Source organism: Acipenser ruthenus, chromosome 19 (genome assembly GCF_902713425.1).
Source record: "Acipenser ruthenus chromosome 19, fAciRut3.2 maternal haplotype, whole genome shotgun sequence".
Lineage (NCBI taxonomy): Eukaryota > Metazoa > Chordata > Actinopteri > Acipenseriformes > Acipenseridae > Acipenser > Acipenser ruthenus.
The window spans coordinates 28,343,560-28,360,816 of record NC_081207.1 but is presented as its reverse complement, the minus strand read 5'-3'; the positions used below and the strand labels follow the sequence as shown (position 1 = coordinate 28,360,816).

Below are 17,257 nucleotides of genomic sequence, written 5' to 3'. Positions count from 1 at the left end.
ATATACAGAGGAGAAAAATAAAACAGCAACAAAAAATGGTTTATTGATTTTGTAATAGGCTTAGAGCAAAATAAATAAAACTATAGGTCACTATGTCAACAAAGGCTAGAGCCTAACAAATATGATTTACATTAAGGTAACAGGGTACCTGCATATAGGTTTGGGCAGATTAATAGAATATTGATAACAACTTTGCTGTCGTTTGTTTACACCCTTACATTTAATCAGTTTGCTATGAAACCAGGCACGGATATGTTTTTAATCGATTCATTGCTATATTTTAGAAATAAAGGGAATCAGAAGAAAAGATTTTACATGTACTGTACAAAGTCAGCCATGTCTGATAAAACACATGCTCTCTATATACAGTACATGTGATACCTACACAAAGGGACAACCAACTTTATTCATAAACCCAAATGTTAAAAATCTTGGAAATGTGTACATGAGCAATTTTCCACTGACATTAAACATGGGCTCCAATTACATCCATCAGTATCTAAGCACTTGTCCTCACCAGACCCATTGTATCGGTGAGGTAAGAACTGGTCATCAAGCAAGCCTTTATTTAAGACATTGACAAAAAGGCTGAATTTTCGATGCTGATAATACCTCATTTTGTTTGGGGCATGAGCACCAGTGGTTCCATTATCATAACTGCATAGCTACGGATGCTATTGCTATATTAATCTTTGCTACCCTTGTAATAGAATCATGTTTGTTTGGAGGGTATAGATTTACACCAACGACTGGCTATTTATGATAAAAGGGGGACGGTGTACAACAATCTGAACCTGTGTATGCTAAACTTGACCCTTGATCTTGTTTCTTTGCTCTGTACCAGGTCACATTAAACATGACGTCCAGTGTACAGTATGTGACGTTCTACAGATAATGCAATACACAAGAACATCAGTTGTGTTACTGGGCAGCACTGAACAAATGGCAGCGTTGCTGTAAAGCAGAACTTTGTACCATATGGCTCTTGAGAGATTTCCTCCCTCTTTTTCCTTCTGTTTTCTGACAGCTAGATGTCTAATAACAGGGGACAAGACGGTTGGCAGCTGCATAGCCAACAGTGTTTTGATGCTGCTCACAAGTAATGTTAACTTTCTACAGGTAGACAAGTGGGATTAGACATATAGATTTTCAATATATAAAGGTGAAGGGAAAACAGCTTCTGGGAGCATATTAAAATGTACAGCTGGCAAGTCCATGTAAGAGAGTTTTACAACAGGGTGATTAGAAAGTAAGTTTACCACATCAATGATATATATACACACAGTATATATATATATATATATATATATATATATATATATATATATATATATAGATATAGATATATATATATATATATATATATATATATATATATATATATATATATATATATATATATATATTTTTTTTTTTTTTTTTTAAAGCAAGATGTGATATTTTTTCCTTATAAAACATCCTCGATGATGATATACATAAAGGAGCTTTTACAAGGAGAAAATATCACATTTTTGAAATTCAATTGTGATTGGTGTTTTGCATTTCATTTTCTTGACCATGCGTATCTATGTCGGTTAACAGTGAAATTTTTTCTAATATCTAAAAGCATTGCATTTTATATTTAAATAATTTAAGGTAGAGAGCAGTAGGGTTTCATCTGAGGAAGCATTTGGGGTTTCATATTATCTTTCGGTGGACAGACACAATGGGTTGGGCTTTGAGATTGAACTGCTTGCACCCTGAGAGCAGTTTAGAGGCATGCTTGCTGAGCTTTGTGAAGAAACCTCTCTCTTAGTGGATTGGGATCTTTAGTGTTCACATTTTAAAAAGGACCGTGAGACAGAATGGTCTTGCTGGTGAGCTGTTCAGAATAAATACCACAATTGCTTTAACAAGAATGTATTAAAAAGTGAGTCGGTCATGATAATATATATATATATATATATATATATATATATATATATATATATATATATAAGATTATATGTTACCATTATGATGTACATGGTGCTGAAGAGAATTAGTAAAGACCGATGGCTTGAAAAAACTGGATCTGATGGACAAAATAGAAAGGACAAAAATAAAAGGAATATGTCTGGAGACTATAAAATCTAAAAGCTTAAAATGTCAGGTCTGTCTAGAGTGGCTTTCTGAAGCAGCTGTTACAGTAGATTGTAGTTTACATAGAAAGTAGAGCTGGACAGAGGCTAATCTCATACTGTAAATCACTTGACAGTCTGCCCTTACTGCCCTTACACCCCACCACCACCACCAACACAAAACCTTTGAACATTTTTTTTGTGGTGGGAATTACATAACTGTAAATTGCTGTCGTCTACTGAGTTAGCCTGTATCTTCCCAGTTCGCAGGCAAAAGGTTCTTCAGGGGAAATGGTTAGCTGGGCAAGCAGGAAGTCAGCCTAGAAAGCAGCCTTTCCTGCTCCAATATCTTAGAAAGTTTTTACTTTCTGTTTCCTGCTGCAACAGTAATGATTTCTCTCTCTCTCTCTCTCTCTCTCTCTCTCTCTCTCTCTCTCTCTCTCTCTCTCTCTCTCTCTCTCTCTCTGTCTCTCTCTCTGTCTCTCTCTCTCTCTCTCTCTCTCTCTCTCTCGCTCTGTCTCTCTCTCTCTCTCTCTCTCTCTCTCTCTCTCTCTCTCTCTCTCTCTCTCTCAAGCCAGCTTCTCACTCCTCCCTTCTCAGCCCCCTGTTGCTGCCTGCTACCCTGAGCCTCGGTGTAAAGTTTGGCTTGAGCGGAGTGGAGCAGCTGGGCAGAGCTAACAGGGAATGATAATGACCTCAGAAATCTGCTGTTAGCTCGACAACAATAGGGTGCTCAGTCTAGTGGAAAATTGTGTTCATCAGCTAGCTCTGCTCAGTTACTAATTGACATTGCCAAATATTTAAGAACAATTGGAATGCACAAGCAAAAAAATGGAGATCTTAATCCTTGGACTTAACATTTTTTCCCCATTTTTTTGCTCTTTGATTAAGAGATGACTATCGCTAAAACTGAAGCAAACTTTTCATGTCATTATCTGCCTCATGTCAAAGCTCTGATGCTCGCACAAAAGCTGTTTTTATGTAGGCTGTCAATGGGGTTAGACACAAGTATGGAATGGAAGCGCATAGCTGAGTAATGAATGTGCCTCTGCCTACTGCAGCTTAGATGATTACAAAATAAGGAAAAAAGATTTAATGTTATTCTAGATACAGTAAATGTATGAATCATTGCAATTTTACTAAAACATATACAGTGGTATTTTTTTTCATTGTTTCATTCAGGACCAACAGTCCCTTGTGTTAAGCAATTCCTATGTCTTGGTATCATATGGCTGGTCTTCCATATTTAATGAACCAAAGGTCAATGTATTCAATTGCTCTTACACATGGGAACAACCTCAATCATCCGACAGTTTAAGTTGGTCAAACAGTCTCAAGTCATTTAAGCTTAATTTATTTAAATAGCATTTAAGAACACATGAATCTGAATGTTGTGGCTGAAATAAATTGTAGCTAACAAATTAATCACCTTGTTTTGCACTTCTACATATATGTCTAAAATGGGCAGTTATGAAAGAAACACATGTACTAGCAAAAATTGTATTCTCATTCTAAAACATGATATCTGATACTACTTTAGGTTAAAGAAATCAGTTTCCATGCCTTAGTGCTCTCAGGAAGTCTGTTACACTTGCACTTCCTGGATCATTTCACCTCAGCAGTGTCTTATAGTTGAAAGCATTCCAGTCAAGCAACTGGTTGGTTAATGGCAGGGAAGAAGCCAAAGGGTGGGGACAATTTCCAAGGAAGTGCAACACTATCTGACAGCATAGTTTGCAAACAGAGATGTCTTTGACTTTGTGTAGTACCAGATATTTTTCAAACAAATTGAGATGCATATATAACGACTGGAAGTGCTCAACAGGTAAGGTTTATGAAATTATTGCATTAGTTACAAACAATTTAAGAGGCATGTGCTTACCTTTGATTCAAATGACTTAACACATGCAGTCGCTAAATTAATTTAACTGTGCTAGAAAACGTGAATGCTTGTTCTAAACGCAAGTTTGTCAACTTTCTGTTTTCAAACAAACCAAGACATCCTTGAAATGTAATTCTGACCTTTTTTTTTTACCTGATTTACAGACTCCTGCATGACAAGCCAATCATTACATTTGTATTGAGCATTTATCACATGCCTGGGCCTAAATTAAATGGTTCTATAATAAACTTTATTAATAGATTTTATTGTTTTTTTTTATTTAAAAAATCCTCAGCAATCTCATGACAAAAAATGACAATTTGAAGGGAAATGTTTCAAAGGAGTGCGTAAATCACAGGCTAGTAAAATCAGGTTTTCAGATTCAAAAACCTGTAATGAGAGATAATTATAAGGGAGACATTGGCATAATTTATACAGATTTCCTCCTAATTAGTTGTCGAAAAACATATGGTTAAGATTGTCCTTGTTACAAAGTTGACACAAAAGGCTGACTAGACAGCTCACACAGTTCACATGTCACATTATGCTGGTTCCCAGATTATCAAATACAGGTAACCAGTCACCATGATTTTCAAATTCAGTACAATTTTTAGGCTACCCATGGCCTACTTCCATCCAAGTGAGCTGCTGGCTCCCAATCCTACAGGGCAATCAACTATATTATTGCCAACATTGTTAAAATGAAGTTTTTTTTTTTTATATATATATACTTGCATACTGGCTCTAAAGAATACCCGACTACTTTTTTTTATAGGTGTTTTTTTTCTTACAGTAAATACTGTATAATATCATGACTTTTGGTGAGCATATTGTGATTATACTCCAATCCCAAAAGCTAACATTTTCAAATGTAAGACATTACGAGTAAGGCCCTGTGTAAATCGCGATTTCACAGGCTGTGCGGAAATCGTGAAATTAGCCCAATACCGTGATTTTTACAATATTCTTAAGAAATAAAAATAAATTATTTCATAATTATTATTTGTATTTCATACCAAAAAAAAATCACATTAACGAAACTGTACAGCTCTGCTGTGTGTCTGCGTGTACTATTCACCATGCACATAGTGCTGTGCACTGATTATGTCATGTGACTATATGCAATCTAGGCAGAAATTAAAATACTACTAAAAAGGCTAAAATGTGTCTACAGCAGATCACGTAAAGCAGTATCCAGCAGGAGTTTTACACAGCGATGGAGGTAAGCTCTTCTGTACGTCCTGCAACGTTACTGTAGACCACTACCGAGAATCGTCTGTTGACAGGCATTTAGATTCAAGTATTCACCGAAAGAGAAAGGCGGAAATCCAGAGCAGTACTACTAAGAAATGAAAAACGGTGACTTCCATGTTCCAAAAGTCCACTGAAAACCGTGAAGCACGAAACACATTACATTTTGACCTGACAGAGGCGTTTGTTTGATCCCTCTTGAAAAATTGGACAACCAAAAGTTATGTAAATTCTTCAGACTGAGTGTAGCAAAAGGTGGAGTGATTCCTTCATCAGCCCAGCTGAGACATGAATACTTACCTGAGGTTGCCGAGTATCACAAGCAGGAGATTATGGAATTAGTAAAACAGTCTGGTTGCTTGTCCGTGGTCACTGACGAGTTGACTGATGCCCAAGATCAGTATGGGTTACACCTTGTATTTCTTTTGCAAGACCAAAATGGTGAACATGCATCTGACGTACTAGAACTGAAAGCTGTCCTTGCACATTCCATGAAATACAATACTTTACCCATGACACTGCCGTGAATTTTAAAGAACATTTCCGCTATTTTCACAGGGCCTTAATTATGAGCAAGAGTCTCGAAGCTACTTACTCCAAATCGTCATTAGTGCATTTTTTTTTGCCTGAAAGTACTATAAAAAGCACCAATTACAATAAACAAACGAGTAAGAAGCAACTTTTCACAACTCAAAGAACCAAAACAAATGTCACTAAAAAATCAAAATTAAATTTAAATGCACATGACGATTGGTCGTCAAAAAAATGGTCAAGGAAATGGAAATTGGATGTTTTTTTTGTTTTGTTTTTTCAATGTCCTAGTGGGTACAATCAAGATATTATCCTTCACATTTAAAGTGCTTCAAAACTTAAATTATTAACAATCGGAAGATGTGTTCAACAACAGTGCAGGAGAAATCCAATAGGGGAATCATAGTACTCTATTTTAGTGATATTTGGAGACAGGCTCCCAGTGAGTCAAAGGACCTGGTTACAGCAGTTGATCTTAAGTTGGGTTCTCAGCAAGTCAGGAGAGATGCAGCACCAACACATTTTCTGGTTCACTGATGTCATTTTCACATGTTCACTGATTCAAACATCCTTTTACTCGCACTACAAACAGCTGCATACCAAACTTCCCCCTGCCAGTGACTGTCACACATCTTTGCCATAACTGTTTGATTGCAAAGTTGACCTCACTCCTCTGTTCAGACTGAGCAAGACGTTTTAAATAGCCCCTCAGTTCTCAATCCCCCTTTACAAAGTATTACACCAGGTTACAATGGCTTTTCTTCTGCCATTCATTGTAAGCCGTCGTTCTCAAATCTGTTCTGAGAAGCACTCTGCTGAAAAGGCTTCATAATGAATTCAGAAATACTATCAAGTTGGGAACCCTTGTTTATCAAGCTGAATTCATTGCAGAGAATCGAAAATTACAATAGTGTCTTCCCTGCCGAACCAATTTTGAAAAAAGAAAAATGTAGCAAATAAAAAGAGTATTTGAAATGCGTATTGAAAAAACAAATATGTTAAAGGTTTATTAATAATAGTGCGTTATCATCCTTAAAGGACAATTTGAAACAATAGCAGCTTCACCTTTAAGAGGCCCCCCAAAAAAAGCAAAGCTTGAGAAATAATAGTTTGTAACCTTGACCTTTGTTTTTCACAGCCAAGAATTATTGATCATTATGGTAAGTTAAGTTTAATTCAGTCACAGTGGCAGTAGGTTATTTATACAACAGACATGCAAAATAAATCAGCTTTCTCTTTGGAATAAGAAAAAGAAAATAAACAGCATTTATTCTAAGTGACCTTTTTTAACCTCTATTACACGAATTGGATATTGTGGCAAAAAAACTATTTTAAAAGTATTATTTTTTGCCCTTGAGTCTAATAGGAATTTCCTTAGCGTATAGTGCTACCTGGTGGATAATCCTTCAGATTGCAAAATAATTTTTTAAAGACATGTTCGATGCTGTTCGTCAAGACCAGGGATTAGGTAACATGAGAAATGTTGTGCAGAAGCTGATTATATTTAGTAAAATATAATGGATTCACCTCTTATCATAAGTCCATGCCAGGGATACATAAACTATTCCCCTAAAAAATGAGTTTAATGCAGAATAGGGTGAATTTATTTAGCCTCATAAGCACCAATCTCCATAACGCCCCTTAATTCTCTGTGATTTGTAGTCTTTACTCTGAGAATGAATTAAGCTAAGAGACTAGGCTTGCCTTTTCCCCCAGCAGAGGGTGAGCCCTCAAGGTCAACTTTAAGGCACATTAGTAGAACAGTGTGGGGATATCTGGCATGTTGCCCATCAGTCCTCGCTACCTGAACTGTGGATACATATAGAGGGATTCTGTCTCTGTAGCACTATCAATCTATTTTATGAGCACTGAAAAAAAAAATCTACCTAAGAAACTAATGAAGCACTTTAAAATACAGATTTTCAGCTGGTTAGTCCAATATATATATATATATATATATATATATATATATATATATATATATTCCCTTAAGAAAGATATGTACAACATATCGAAACGTTGGGCAGCTGGCTCTTTGAGCTAATGTGTTAGGTAATTGTGTGAGGCATCTTTCTAATGTAGTTTTGTATTTTCCACTGTATTTTGACAGTTATTTTTTTAAAACATGCTTGTAAAATGAACTTATGTGGATTACATCAATCTCTTGTAGCATGAATCCCTTCAAAGTTCAATACCTTGTTCAAAATCAATGCACTACATGGAACACATGACAAACATAACTAGTTGTTAAATATGCATAAATAAAAATGTTCTTATTAAAGATGAATTTGCTTAATTATTTTTTTTCTTTGACAACTGAAAAGCATATTTTACTCTGCAAATGCAGTCAGATTTTTTTTTTTTTAAACCTGCTTTATATTTGTATATTCAATTAGTGTCTTGTTTAGCTTAAACCAACTGATTATCACATAGTCATGACCCAATTAATAAGCATGGTGCTTAGCTGCATATTGCTACCCTGAGGAATGAAGAAGTTACCTTCAAAAGTTCTATAGTCATTAGCAGCAGGCTCTACACTTCCTGGTAAATATACCTCTTGTCTGATAATACTGTCGTACTAGGCCCATAATCTTTTATGCTTAATCAATTGTATCAGGTTTACTGTTATTACGTTTAATTCACATTCCGTCTGTACTATACTGTAAAGTAGGCTGTGACTTTGGATGTGAACAGAGTGTGTCATGGGTATTTGAACAGAGGCATTAAGTATCATGAGAATGTATGGAATGCACAGCATGGATTTTAAGTATTGTGCTTAACAAATTCTGTACTGGTAGGTTCTCTTTCTTCTCCCGGAATTGAATTTTGCCTGAACCTTACTGAACATTGTCATAGTCCTTCAGCAGGGGGAGTTGTACATCTGATCCTGCATTCCTCTCTTAATTAACATCTATTTCTATCACTGACAAGTCAATAGGCATGTGTAAAGAAGCAGATATAGCCATACCAACAATTACACAGGTGAAGGCATGTGACTGCAAGGGAGACTTAAAGACAGCGAAACAAATGCAGCTACTGTAGCTTGAATCTCTATAGTGAGAACTGGCTGCTAAGCAGACAGATCTTGGCTTTTAAGGCAAGCTGGTCCTGTTCCAGATTGTCTCACAGCTTCTGACTATAAACAGGTCAAGGTATAGATGGTTAGTTCATGAAGAAAACACGGCCTGTGAAATGGTCATCTATGTACTGTCTGCTTTTGGACAACCACTCTGGTAAAAAGCCAATAATAAAGGACAGCAAAGATGACTACAGCTCTTACTAATATTGTCATGAAACGGGTCACAATGGAGAAGTGTAAGTTTACTTCACACACACATTTTTCTCATATCTAACAAATCAGTGAGTTAAAGAATGTATACCTGGCCACACCAGATTCAGTGTTGTAAAAGCCCCCGTTGGTGTTCATTTTCATTCTTGTCATTGTCTCCTCCTCAGTAATGAATACATTGGGGCATTTACAAGAGCATACCTTGTAGATTAAAGCCTATTAAAAAACAGCAAGATCAAGACAGTCTTACCAGAGGAAGGAGAGGAAGGGTGGGGGCTGTCCTCCTGTGCGCTCCCCGTCTGTGAAAGGCCTCCTCCAGCTCCACTTTCCTCAGTGATGTTAGAGGAACCTGGAGTTGTGGATCTGCTGATGGACTGAGACTCTGGATCACTTGCTGAGCCACGTCGCTCATCCAGGCAGACTCGGATCCCCTCCTCCCCGGGCTTCCGGTCCCTCTTGTGCACTCTGGAGTGGACAACCACTTGGTGATAAGTTCTAAACACCCTTCCACAATCTGAGCACTCTGTGGACTTTTCCTTCATACTAGGTATGCTGTATTCAAGGCTCTGCCCAAGGCTGTGGGGCATGAACTCCCTGCTACTTTCTGAAGTGCCATCTTTACCTGAGACCAGGTTGCTGCTTTTGGCACATTGCACAGCTTCAGTGTGCAGCTTTTGCTTGGAACCATCAGCAGCCATAAGAAGGTAGTCTCGCTTTTCTTTAGCAAAGAGTATGCCTGCATTGGCCAGAGTCTCTTCCTGACTGCACTTCATTTGCTGATGTTCTTTAGACAGAAAAGCCTGATCCATGGCCATTCCCCTTGCCATAATCTGCCAAGCTTGATAATTGTTTATAGGGTCCATTTCCGCTACTTTTGCGGCAGCCTGCAAGCGCTCCATGCAGCTGGACTTCAAGGGAGGCACCAGGTTCAAACAACCCAACAAAGACCTCTTCTCCCCTTCACCCAAGCTGTGGCCCATTCCACCAACCGGTGCCAGAAGTTTTCCAAGCATTTCTTTCTCCTTCATAGTGATGGCTGCTTTGCTAAGCATCTGGTTTTGATCACCTAAGCCTGTCTTATCAGGCGTTAGGAACCCACTTTGCAAGCATGATATGTATCGGGAGTACAAGTTTGCATGGGTTTCCTGTGCCATGCTATTGATAGTTACAGGCACCTCAGAGTCGGTAGGTGATTTGCTCTTAATAGACAGTTTGTTCAGATGTACTTTCATGTGGTTCTTCAGGAACCAGGGTTCTTTAAATCGCCTGCCACAGATCTGGCAGCAGTGCTCGAAGGAATCCTTGTGCTTCCTCATGTGGCCCTTCAGGAACCAGGCCTGGCTGAAGACCTGGCTACACACCTCGCAGCGGAACTCGTTGACAGGCTTGTCCCCATTTCCGCTGGAGCCCTGGCCCTGGGCCGACTCTGCAGTGATGTGCGCCTTTTCCACATGGCTAATGAGGTCCTCCTCCTGGGAGGCAGCAAAGTCACACAGCGTACACTTGTAGGGCTTGTGCAGAATGCGGATGTGGCGATCCAGCTCCTCACGCTTCTTGAACTTCCCTTTGCAGAAGGTGCAGCGGAAGCCAGTGGGCGGTGCTGCCTGCTCTTCCTGGGCTGGTTTGGGAGAGGGGGCCAGAAGAGAAGTGTTCTCCGGGGTGCTGTGGCTTGTGAGTGTCGGCAGACTGCAGGGGGCAATGGGTATCTGCTGCTGCTGAGTCTGCATTGGCTGCAGCTGGTGTTGCTGGGGAGGCTGTTGCTGTTGTTTCATGTCAGGCCTGGGCTGCAGGAGGCTGCCCTTCATCTGCTTGTCCCTCAGGATGGCCCTCTCTTCCAGCTCGTGCAGGAGTCGGTTCTCCTCACGGACTCGGCCACGGCCCTTGCCCAGGTTGCCCAGCTTGTGAGTGCGTAGGTGGATCTTCAGGTTGCCCTTCTGAGCCGCCCTGTGGTCGCAGTATGGGCATTTGAAAGGCTTCTCTCCAGTATGGGTTCGCATGTGTAGTGAAAGGATGCTGTTGAAGCGAAACCGTTTTCCACAGAGAGGGCATGGGTACTTCCTGTTCTTTCTGGCATCGTCTTCAATGTCGTTCATTTGAGACATGATGCCCAGGTTCTGCCCGTTCAGGAACTGTTGAAGGTCTACTCTCCCGTTCATAGCCAGACTAGAATCGATGTCTCGGTTCAGATGGTTGGCAAGCAAAGCCATCTGACTGCTTATTGGCTGACTTGCAAAAGACAGGTGACTTTTTTCATCCAGTGGGGTAGCAGCTTTCTCTTCAGGGATCTGTCTGTTGTGAAGATCTGGAAAGGCATGGCCAAGTTGAGCAGTTAATTGGTGCAGCTTCTGGCTTATCGGATATTGGCCGTTAAGAACAGTGCTGTTGAGATGGGCTTCAGCTTCAGGCACTGCTGAAGACACACCAAGGCACAAACTAGTTTCCTCCATCCTAAAAGAAAAAGACAAGCAGAGAACAACGTTACATTTACACAACACCAAAGCTTTCACTGCATTCAGCCATTTTGAGAAAGCTGTTGTACAAAAAAAAAAAAATCAATCTAAAAATATATTGATCTACTGTTAAGCATGGAAATAAATATTTATGTAATGTGTAACAAGAAGACAGCCAACAGCCTTCCCATTTTGATTATTTTTTCTAATCACCCTGTATACAAAGGGATTTAAATTTTAAACCTAAAAAAAAAGATAATAATAATTATTTGACACAGGTTTGCTTACACAGTTATTTTTGTTACCCTGTCTGTAAAGTGCCATATTATGGATGCACTAGTACAGCATATTATTCATATGTATTACAATGTCCTTTGTTTTCTCCTCTGAACTTTTGTTTCTACATTCTAGACCACCAATGCATGTTATTAATACTTTTATAAATGTAGAATTCCCAATCTGCAATGTAATTGTTATATTACAATGGTTGCTTATTACACATCAAATGTACACAGCAATTACTGTGTAACCAATTACATTACTTAAAAGCAAAGTGTATTACAAATCTTGTATATTTACGTATTTTCTTATCAAAGTATTATGTAATCTCGGTAATAACATACTTGTACTGTATTGGCCTACTCCATTTCCAGCCATAAAATGGCAGAACGTGGGCTATACTGTATTTGTATTATAAACAGCTACAAAGGATAAAGTCTACAAGAAAGAATGTATCTGTGCAGTAAAAATGGATTGAGTATATTTTAAATGTAAAAACATGTCCATCGTATGATCACGGTTTTAAATGAGTTGCAGTGCATTTCACACTCTTAAAAAGAATATTGTTTTATTCCATGCAACTGAGGGTCAAGCTTTGGAAAAAATAAAAATGAGTTTTGCTTTAGTCAACAAAAAGTGCTGTAATATCTCATTAAGCTGATTAGTATGCTGCCTAGTAACAGCTCTAGGTGCTATAACACATGATTATAATCATAAAAATCTTTCAGTGTTTGCAACTAAGCATTAACGAGGTATATTAAATTTTAAGGAGAATGTCACTAGCAGCTCGGCAAGATTTTCATACAGTATTACAAATTAACCCCTGGGTGTTGGGCAGGGTTGGCAACACATTTGGGCCAATGTGGCTGACTGCAGTATTCATGCACTTAGCTATGGGTAGAGGCAGTCCATAGCTGCGGATAACGGAATTCCTCAGAAATCGCAGAACTTGCAGGCTCCCATGGAATTCGCAACATTCTGCAGCTACATCATCATCATTGTCTTTGACTGCTAAAGACCTAAAATATGTAACTTAGTTGTTTGGTTCTAGTTTTGTTAAATTAACAGGTGCTTTGTCTCTTTCAAAACGTAGGAGTTAGTAAAAGACTGGAGTTGAGGCTTTGAAAATGTGGCCCAATACGAAGTCTCATGTGAAGGGGTGTGATGTTTTTGTTTGACAGTTTCTAAAGATTGTATTGACAAAAATGCTTGATATATTAAATTGGAAGCACTTAACCCATACATTGTTTGATGTGCTTATGTTTAGTTGATTTACAGTTTTATAAGCCATTATTAATACACATACTAAACACACAAGATGCTTTGTAGATCACTCCGCAGATATCTACTTAAAATGTCTGCAGTTTTTTGCAAATTTTCCTGAAAATTTGGACTGCCTCTAGCTATGGGATAGTCTTTGAATGGGTTTCAATCACAGCCCACAGGGAATCCACCAGTAACTAATGCAAAACATTTTACAAGGTAAAGATCAAGACATGAGGCAGTGCTTCTGCAATGAAAAGTCATCGTTCAATATATTTAAATAAAGCAGGTATGGGAATAGAGAACATCTTTATAACGGACCCTGTTTATCGTAGCAATAGCTGGGATAAGCAAAGCACACTGCAGTGTAAAACACCAGACTAGACTGGTGAACCTTTCAGGGTCATTTAACAGCTATACATATTATTACAAAAATAAACCAAGGCTTGTTTCATGCACACAGCTTTGGTGTGCTGAGGAAGTACTTTTTATTATGTTTTGCTATCAACACAAGTGACATTTCTGCATCCTAACAAATTACCTCACAAGAGGGCAGGTCTGGAAAGTTTAAAACACAGTTTACATTAGCAGTGGTTAAATGCTGTACATTGGAAATAACTTTGATGTTAAGTAATGTAACATGAGCTGGATCTTAAGGTCTGTTTTGTCTGCAATATGCTATATTCCATCGTAGTGTTAGTCTCATACTCATAGCAGTATCGCACTCATGCCAGTGTCTCGATGACCAGTGGTTTAAATGAAAAAATATTGATATTTAGTTATGACAAATTCATGAGGTATGGTAGTCTGCAAAACATTGAAAATTGACTATTTAATGAGTACATTTGTCATAGACGAAACATTTTACATTGATATTGTGATTCTATGTTTCACTGCATGTGTGATCTCATGGCAGTACTGGTTAATGGAACAGACAAACATACAGCATCTCTAAAAACAGCTAAAATGACTTTGCAATGCAGAAAAACAAACCACATAATATTCATAACATGTAACCCTTTTATTAATTTACTCCCCTGTCTCTAATAAAGTTCATAATGCACAACTAAACCTGCTAAGAAATAAATAATAATAATAATAACTAAACCCTGGAAATAATAATAATAATCATAAAACAATGACAATAATAACATTGACTTAAAAGCACAATTATGTACACATAAAACTCAATTAAACAAAAATAGCATGCTTTTCACATATTTGCCTGGTCGACGTACATTAGAAGCAAATCAGAATAAAAACCTAAATAGTTTTATCTACATAATTCAGTTCCACATTTCCAGTTAGCAATTTATCTGATAATAACCTTCCTTTCTGATAAAAAAAGGAAATCTATGCAATTGACGTGTGTCCACTTGAGCTGGCACAGCATTAAGAACAATTAGTTGAAACATAAAGGCTCCATCACACTGTGATTTCATCTTTCATAATGAAAGAAAAACCACCAAGAGATCAATTGTGAAAGAGGGGTATTGCTGAGGTGTTTCATCAGGTACACACAGAACCCCAGTATCTTTCATTTCTCTACAGCTTACTGCGTTTATCTGAATTGTTAGCAAATCTAACACAATGGCTTTCAACACAAAGATTACTAGCTGCGATATTAACAACGGTACTATTTTTGTGTTCCACATAAATGCACATGCAATATGACCAGCTTACCTTCCTGTACTGAAACCATTACATTTTTTTTTCAATCTTAATATCCATTACTGTGTAGGCACTACAGTATTTGACATGTTGGTGGATCCTGATTTTTTTTTTTTAATTTTGCAGCCCCAAATGTTTTAGAAAAAGTTGCCTGCAAGTAATTATTGAAGCTTGTTTTTCTGGACTGTATTCCATCCACAGTTACCAGACACATGCAACATTTACTTATTGTGAACCAAGCACTTTTATAAATACCACAGTCGAAATGGAGTTTCTAAAACCACTAGAACTTCCTATTACACTTTCTCAGACAGATATATGGTGCATTCTTACAGTTTGTGGTTTTATTTACCGTTCCAAGCATCATCACATACAACTTGATTTTGCGCCGCGTGAGTAAATTAGTATCAGCAGACACATGCTTTTGAAAACAATTTACTATTTGGGGAAAGTTTTTAAATTGAGAGGCCCCAGGCAGATGCAGATGTGAGGAGCCTCAGCAATGGAGCTGCAATGCTGGCTACAAACACTGCAATTACCCCTGAACAAATTCATAAAAACAAATAGACAGTGCTTTTCCCCTTTCTTAAGAACACTTCTGTCCAATTTCACCACTGTTCGAATACTCAGTAAGGAAGCAGCGCTTGCAAAAACATATTTAGAAAATATTTCTTTATATACATTTTTTTTTAATGATGCAGATAATACCATGCTAAATTACCTTCATGTTTGTTTCAGTTTCTGGGTCAATAAGCCAGTGGGCTGCAGAATAATGTGGTAGCCAGTGTTTGTATACAATCTACCTTCTGTGCACAACACTTTCCTAATACGGAAGTTTCTTTCTGTAAAAGGCAAAATGATTTTGGGTAGCAAAAGTAACATTACCCTTTACAGTTTTCCTTTTGGCATCCAAGTCACTCAATAAGCTTAAAAACAGCCAGCAGCTCCAGTTTTCTAATTACTGGCCCCAAAAGGTGTCTCGCAGTGTTACCTAAGAAGCCACTATTACATTGTATCTTATTTTATTCCATGTTTATTCAAATCCCATAATTACAGGAACCATGAATTGAACTGGTCCCAATACTCACAGCTGGTCTGCGAGCAAGTGGATTTCCAAGAGTAAAGACGAAGACAAATGCACGATTGTAAATAACGATACCAAATATCTTTATCATATACTCTTCACATAACAGCAGTCTCTTTTAGTTGCAGTCTCAATGTTTAACAATATGTTATTGAGAGAATCTAAGAAGACTGTCAACAGGTAGTTCACCTTTCAGCTCATCACTGAAGATCAGTATGAGGAAAAAATGCAGCTTTTCATCCCCATGTCTGAAAGACTATATAGATGCCAGTGTTAGATCTATGAGAAGCATGCACATTCCCACAGTTCATTGTTCTGGTAACATCAGCTCTGCTCAAAGCTTTACTTTATGCTAAACACTTGCCTTATTATACTCAGCACATGTGGAGTTTATGTGTCACCTACAATACCACAGTCACTACAATGTATAAGAGTTGCTTTTATTTCCGTTTTGTTTTAGATCACGCAATCTGTAAACAGGCTTTGCACATACATAGCATTTCATTATATTCGACTTCTAAAATTTATTTTTAAAAAAATTAGGGAAGACTTTAACCTATAATTCCTGATTTGAAAAAAAACACAATCTGAATCTGGGTGGAGCCAACTAACAGGCGTCTCTAAAATGCATGTACTAATGCAATATATCAAAGGCTTTGTTCTGTTTTATAAGAAGAACATTTTCGTTTTTTTCTATTCAGAAAAAAATATAGATATAAAATCTGGAGCATTGAGTAAATCTAGGCCAAACTCTCAAAAAAAAAAAAAAAAAAGTTATCTAAATATTCCAAACATAACTTGAGATTTGGGATTTTGCATAATAAAATCAGTATGACTGTTAATACCGAGGTTTGTCAAGTTTTAAAGGGAGCAGTGCACAATAAAAGACTTGGACACGGATTTTCATTTTACAATGAAAGCTAAATATTTTTTGTAGATTGTTTTGTAGTGAAGGGACTGCATTTTGCAAATCACAGATTGTGGCTGGCTTTTTAACGTAGACAAGAAACAGTATAAGAATGACCCACTTCCTTAAGAAAGTAAATAGGACAGGATGTTCCTTTTCAGGATTCTAAAAAGTTAGCTTCTTTGAACCTGATGTCAATAGAACCCCAAACAACCAAACATCAGAACTAATTGCTGTTTTCTTCTGTTCTTGGTACTCCTGCTGTAACGATTCTGCATAATGGTTTGAACAAAGTCTTGTGACAGGTGGTAAAATCAAGCTAGTAAGCACAGAGACAGGGTTCAATTTAGTCTGCGAATCCTTTAATTGTTGTGCAGCTAATTAAAAAAAAAAAGGTTCTTTACACTCAAGCATGTTTACCGTCACTGGTATGCATACATACAAAAAAGGACATTCAAGGTCTGAGAACTACAGAAAAACCGCGTAGCTGCGGGATTTACCATACGTAGCAGCTTCCCACAATTTTAATCTGTAAAAACTTTTTTTTTTGC

The 17,257-nt window shown here is 37.7% G+C and overlaps 1 protein-coding gene across 5 annotated transcripts in view; it reads right to left on the bottom strand.

Moving 5' to 3' along the window:
- znf536 (zinc finger protein 536) overlaps positions 1 to 17,257 on the bottom strand; it is a 142,822-nt gene that overhangs the window by 64,542 nt on the left and 61,023 nt on the right. For all 5 annotated transcript variants that reach the window (XM_058992741.1, XM_034928488.2, XM_058992740.1 and 2 more), the window contains exon 3: positions 9,303 to 11,500. In XM_058992741.1, the coding sequence (XP_058848724.1) occupies positions 9,303 to 11,499 (2,197 nt within the window). In that variant the 5' untranslated portion in view covers position 11,500. The remainder of the gene's footprint in view (positions 1 to 9,302; positions 11,501 to 17,257) is intronic.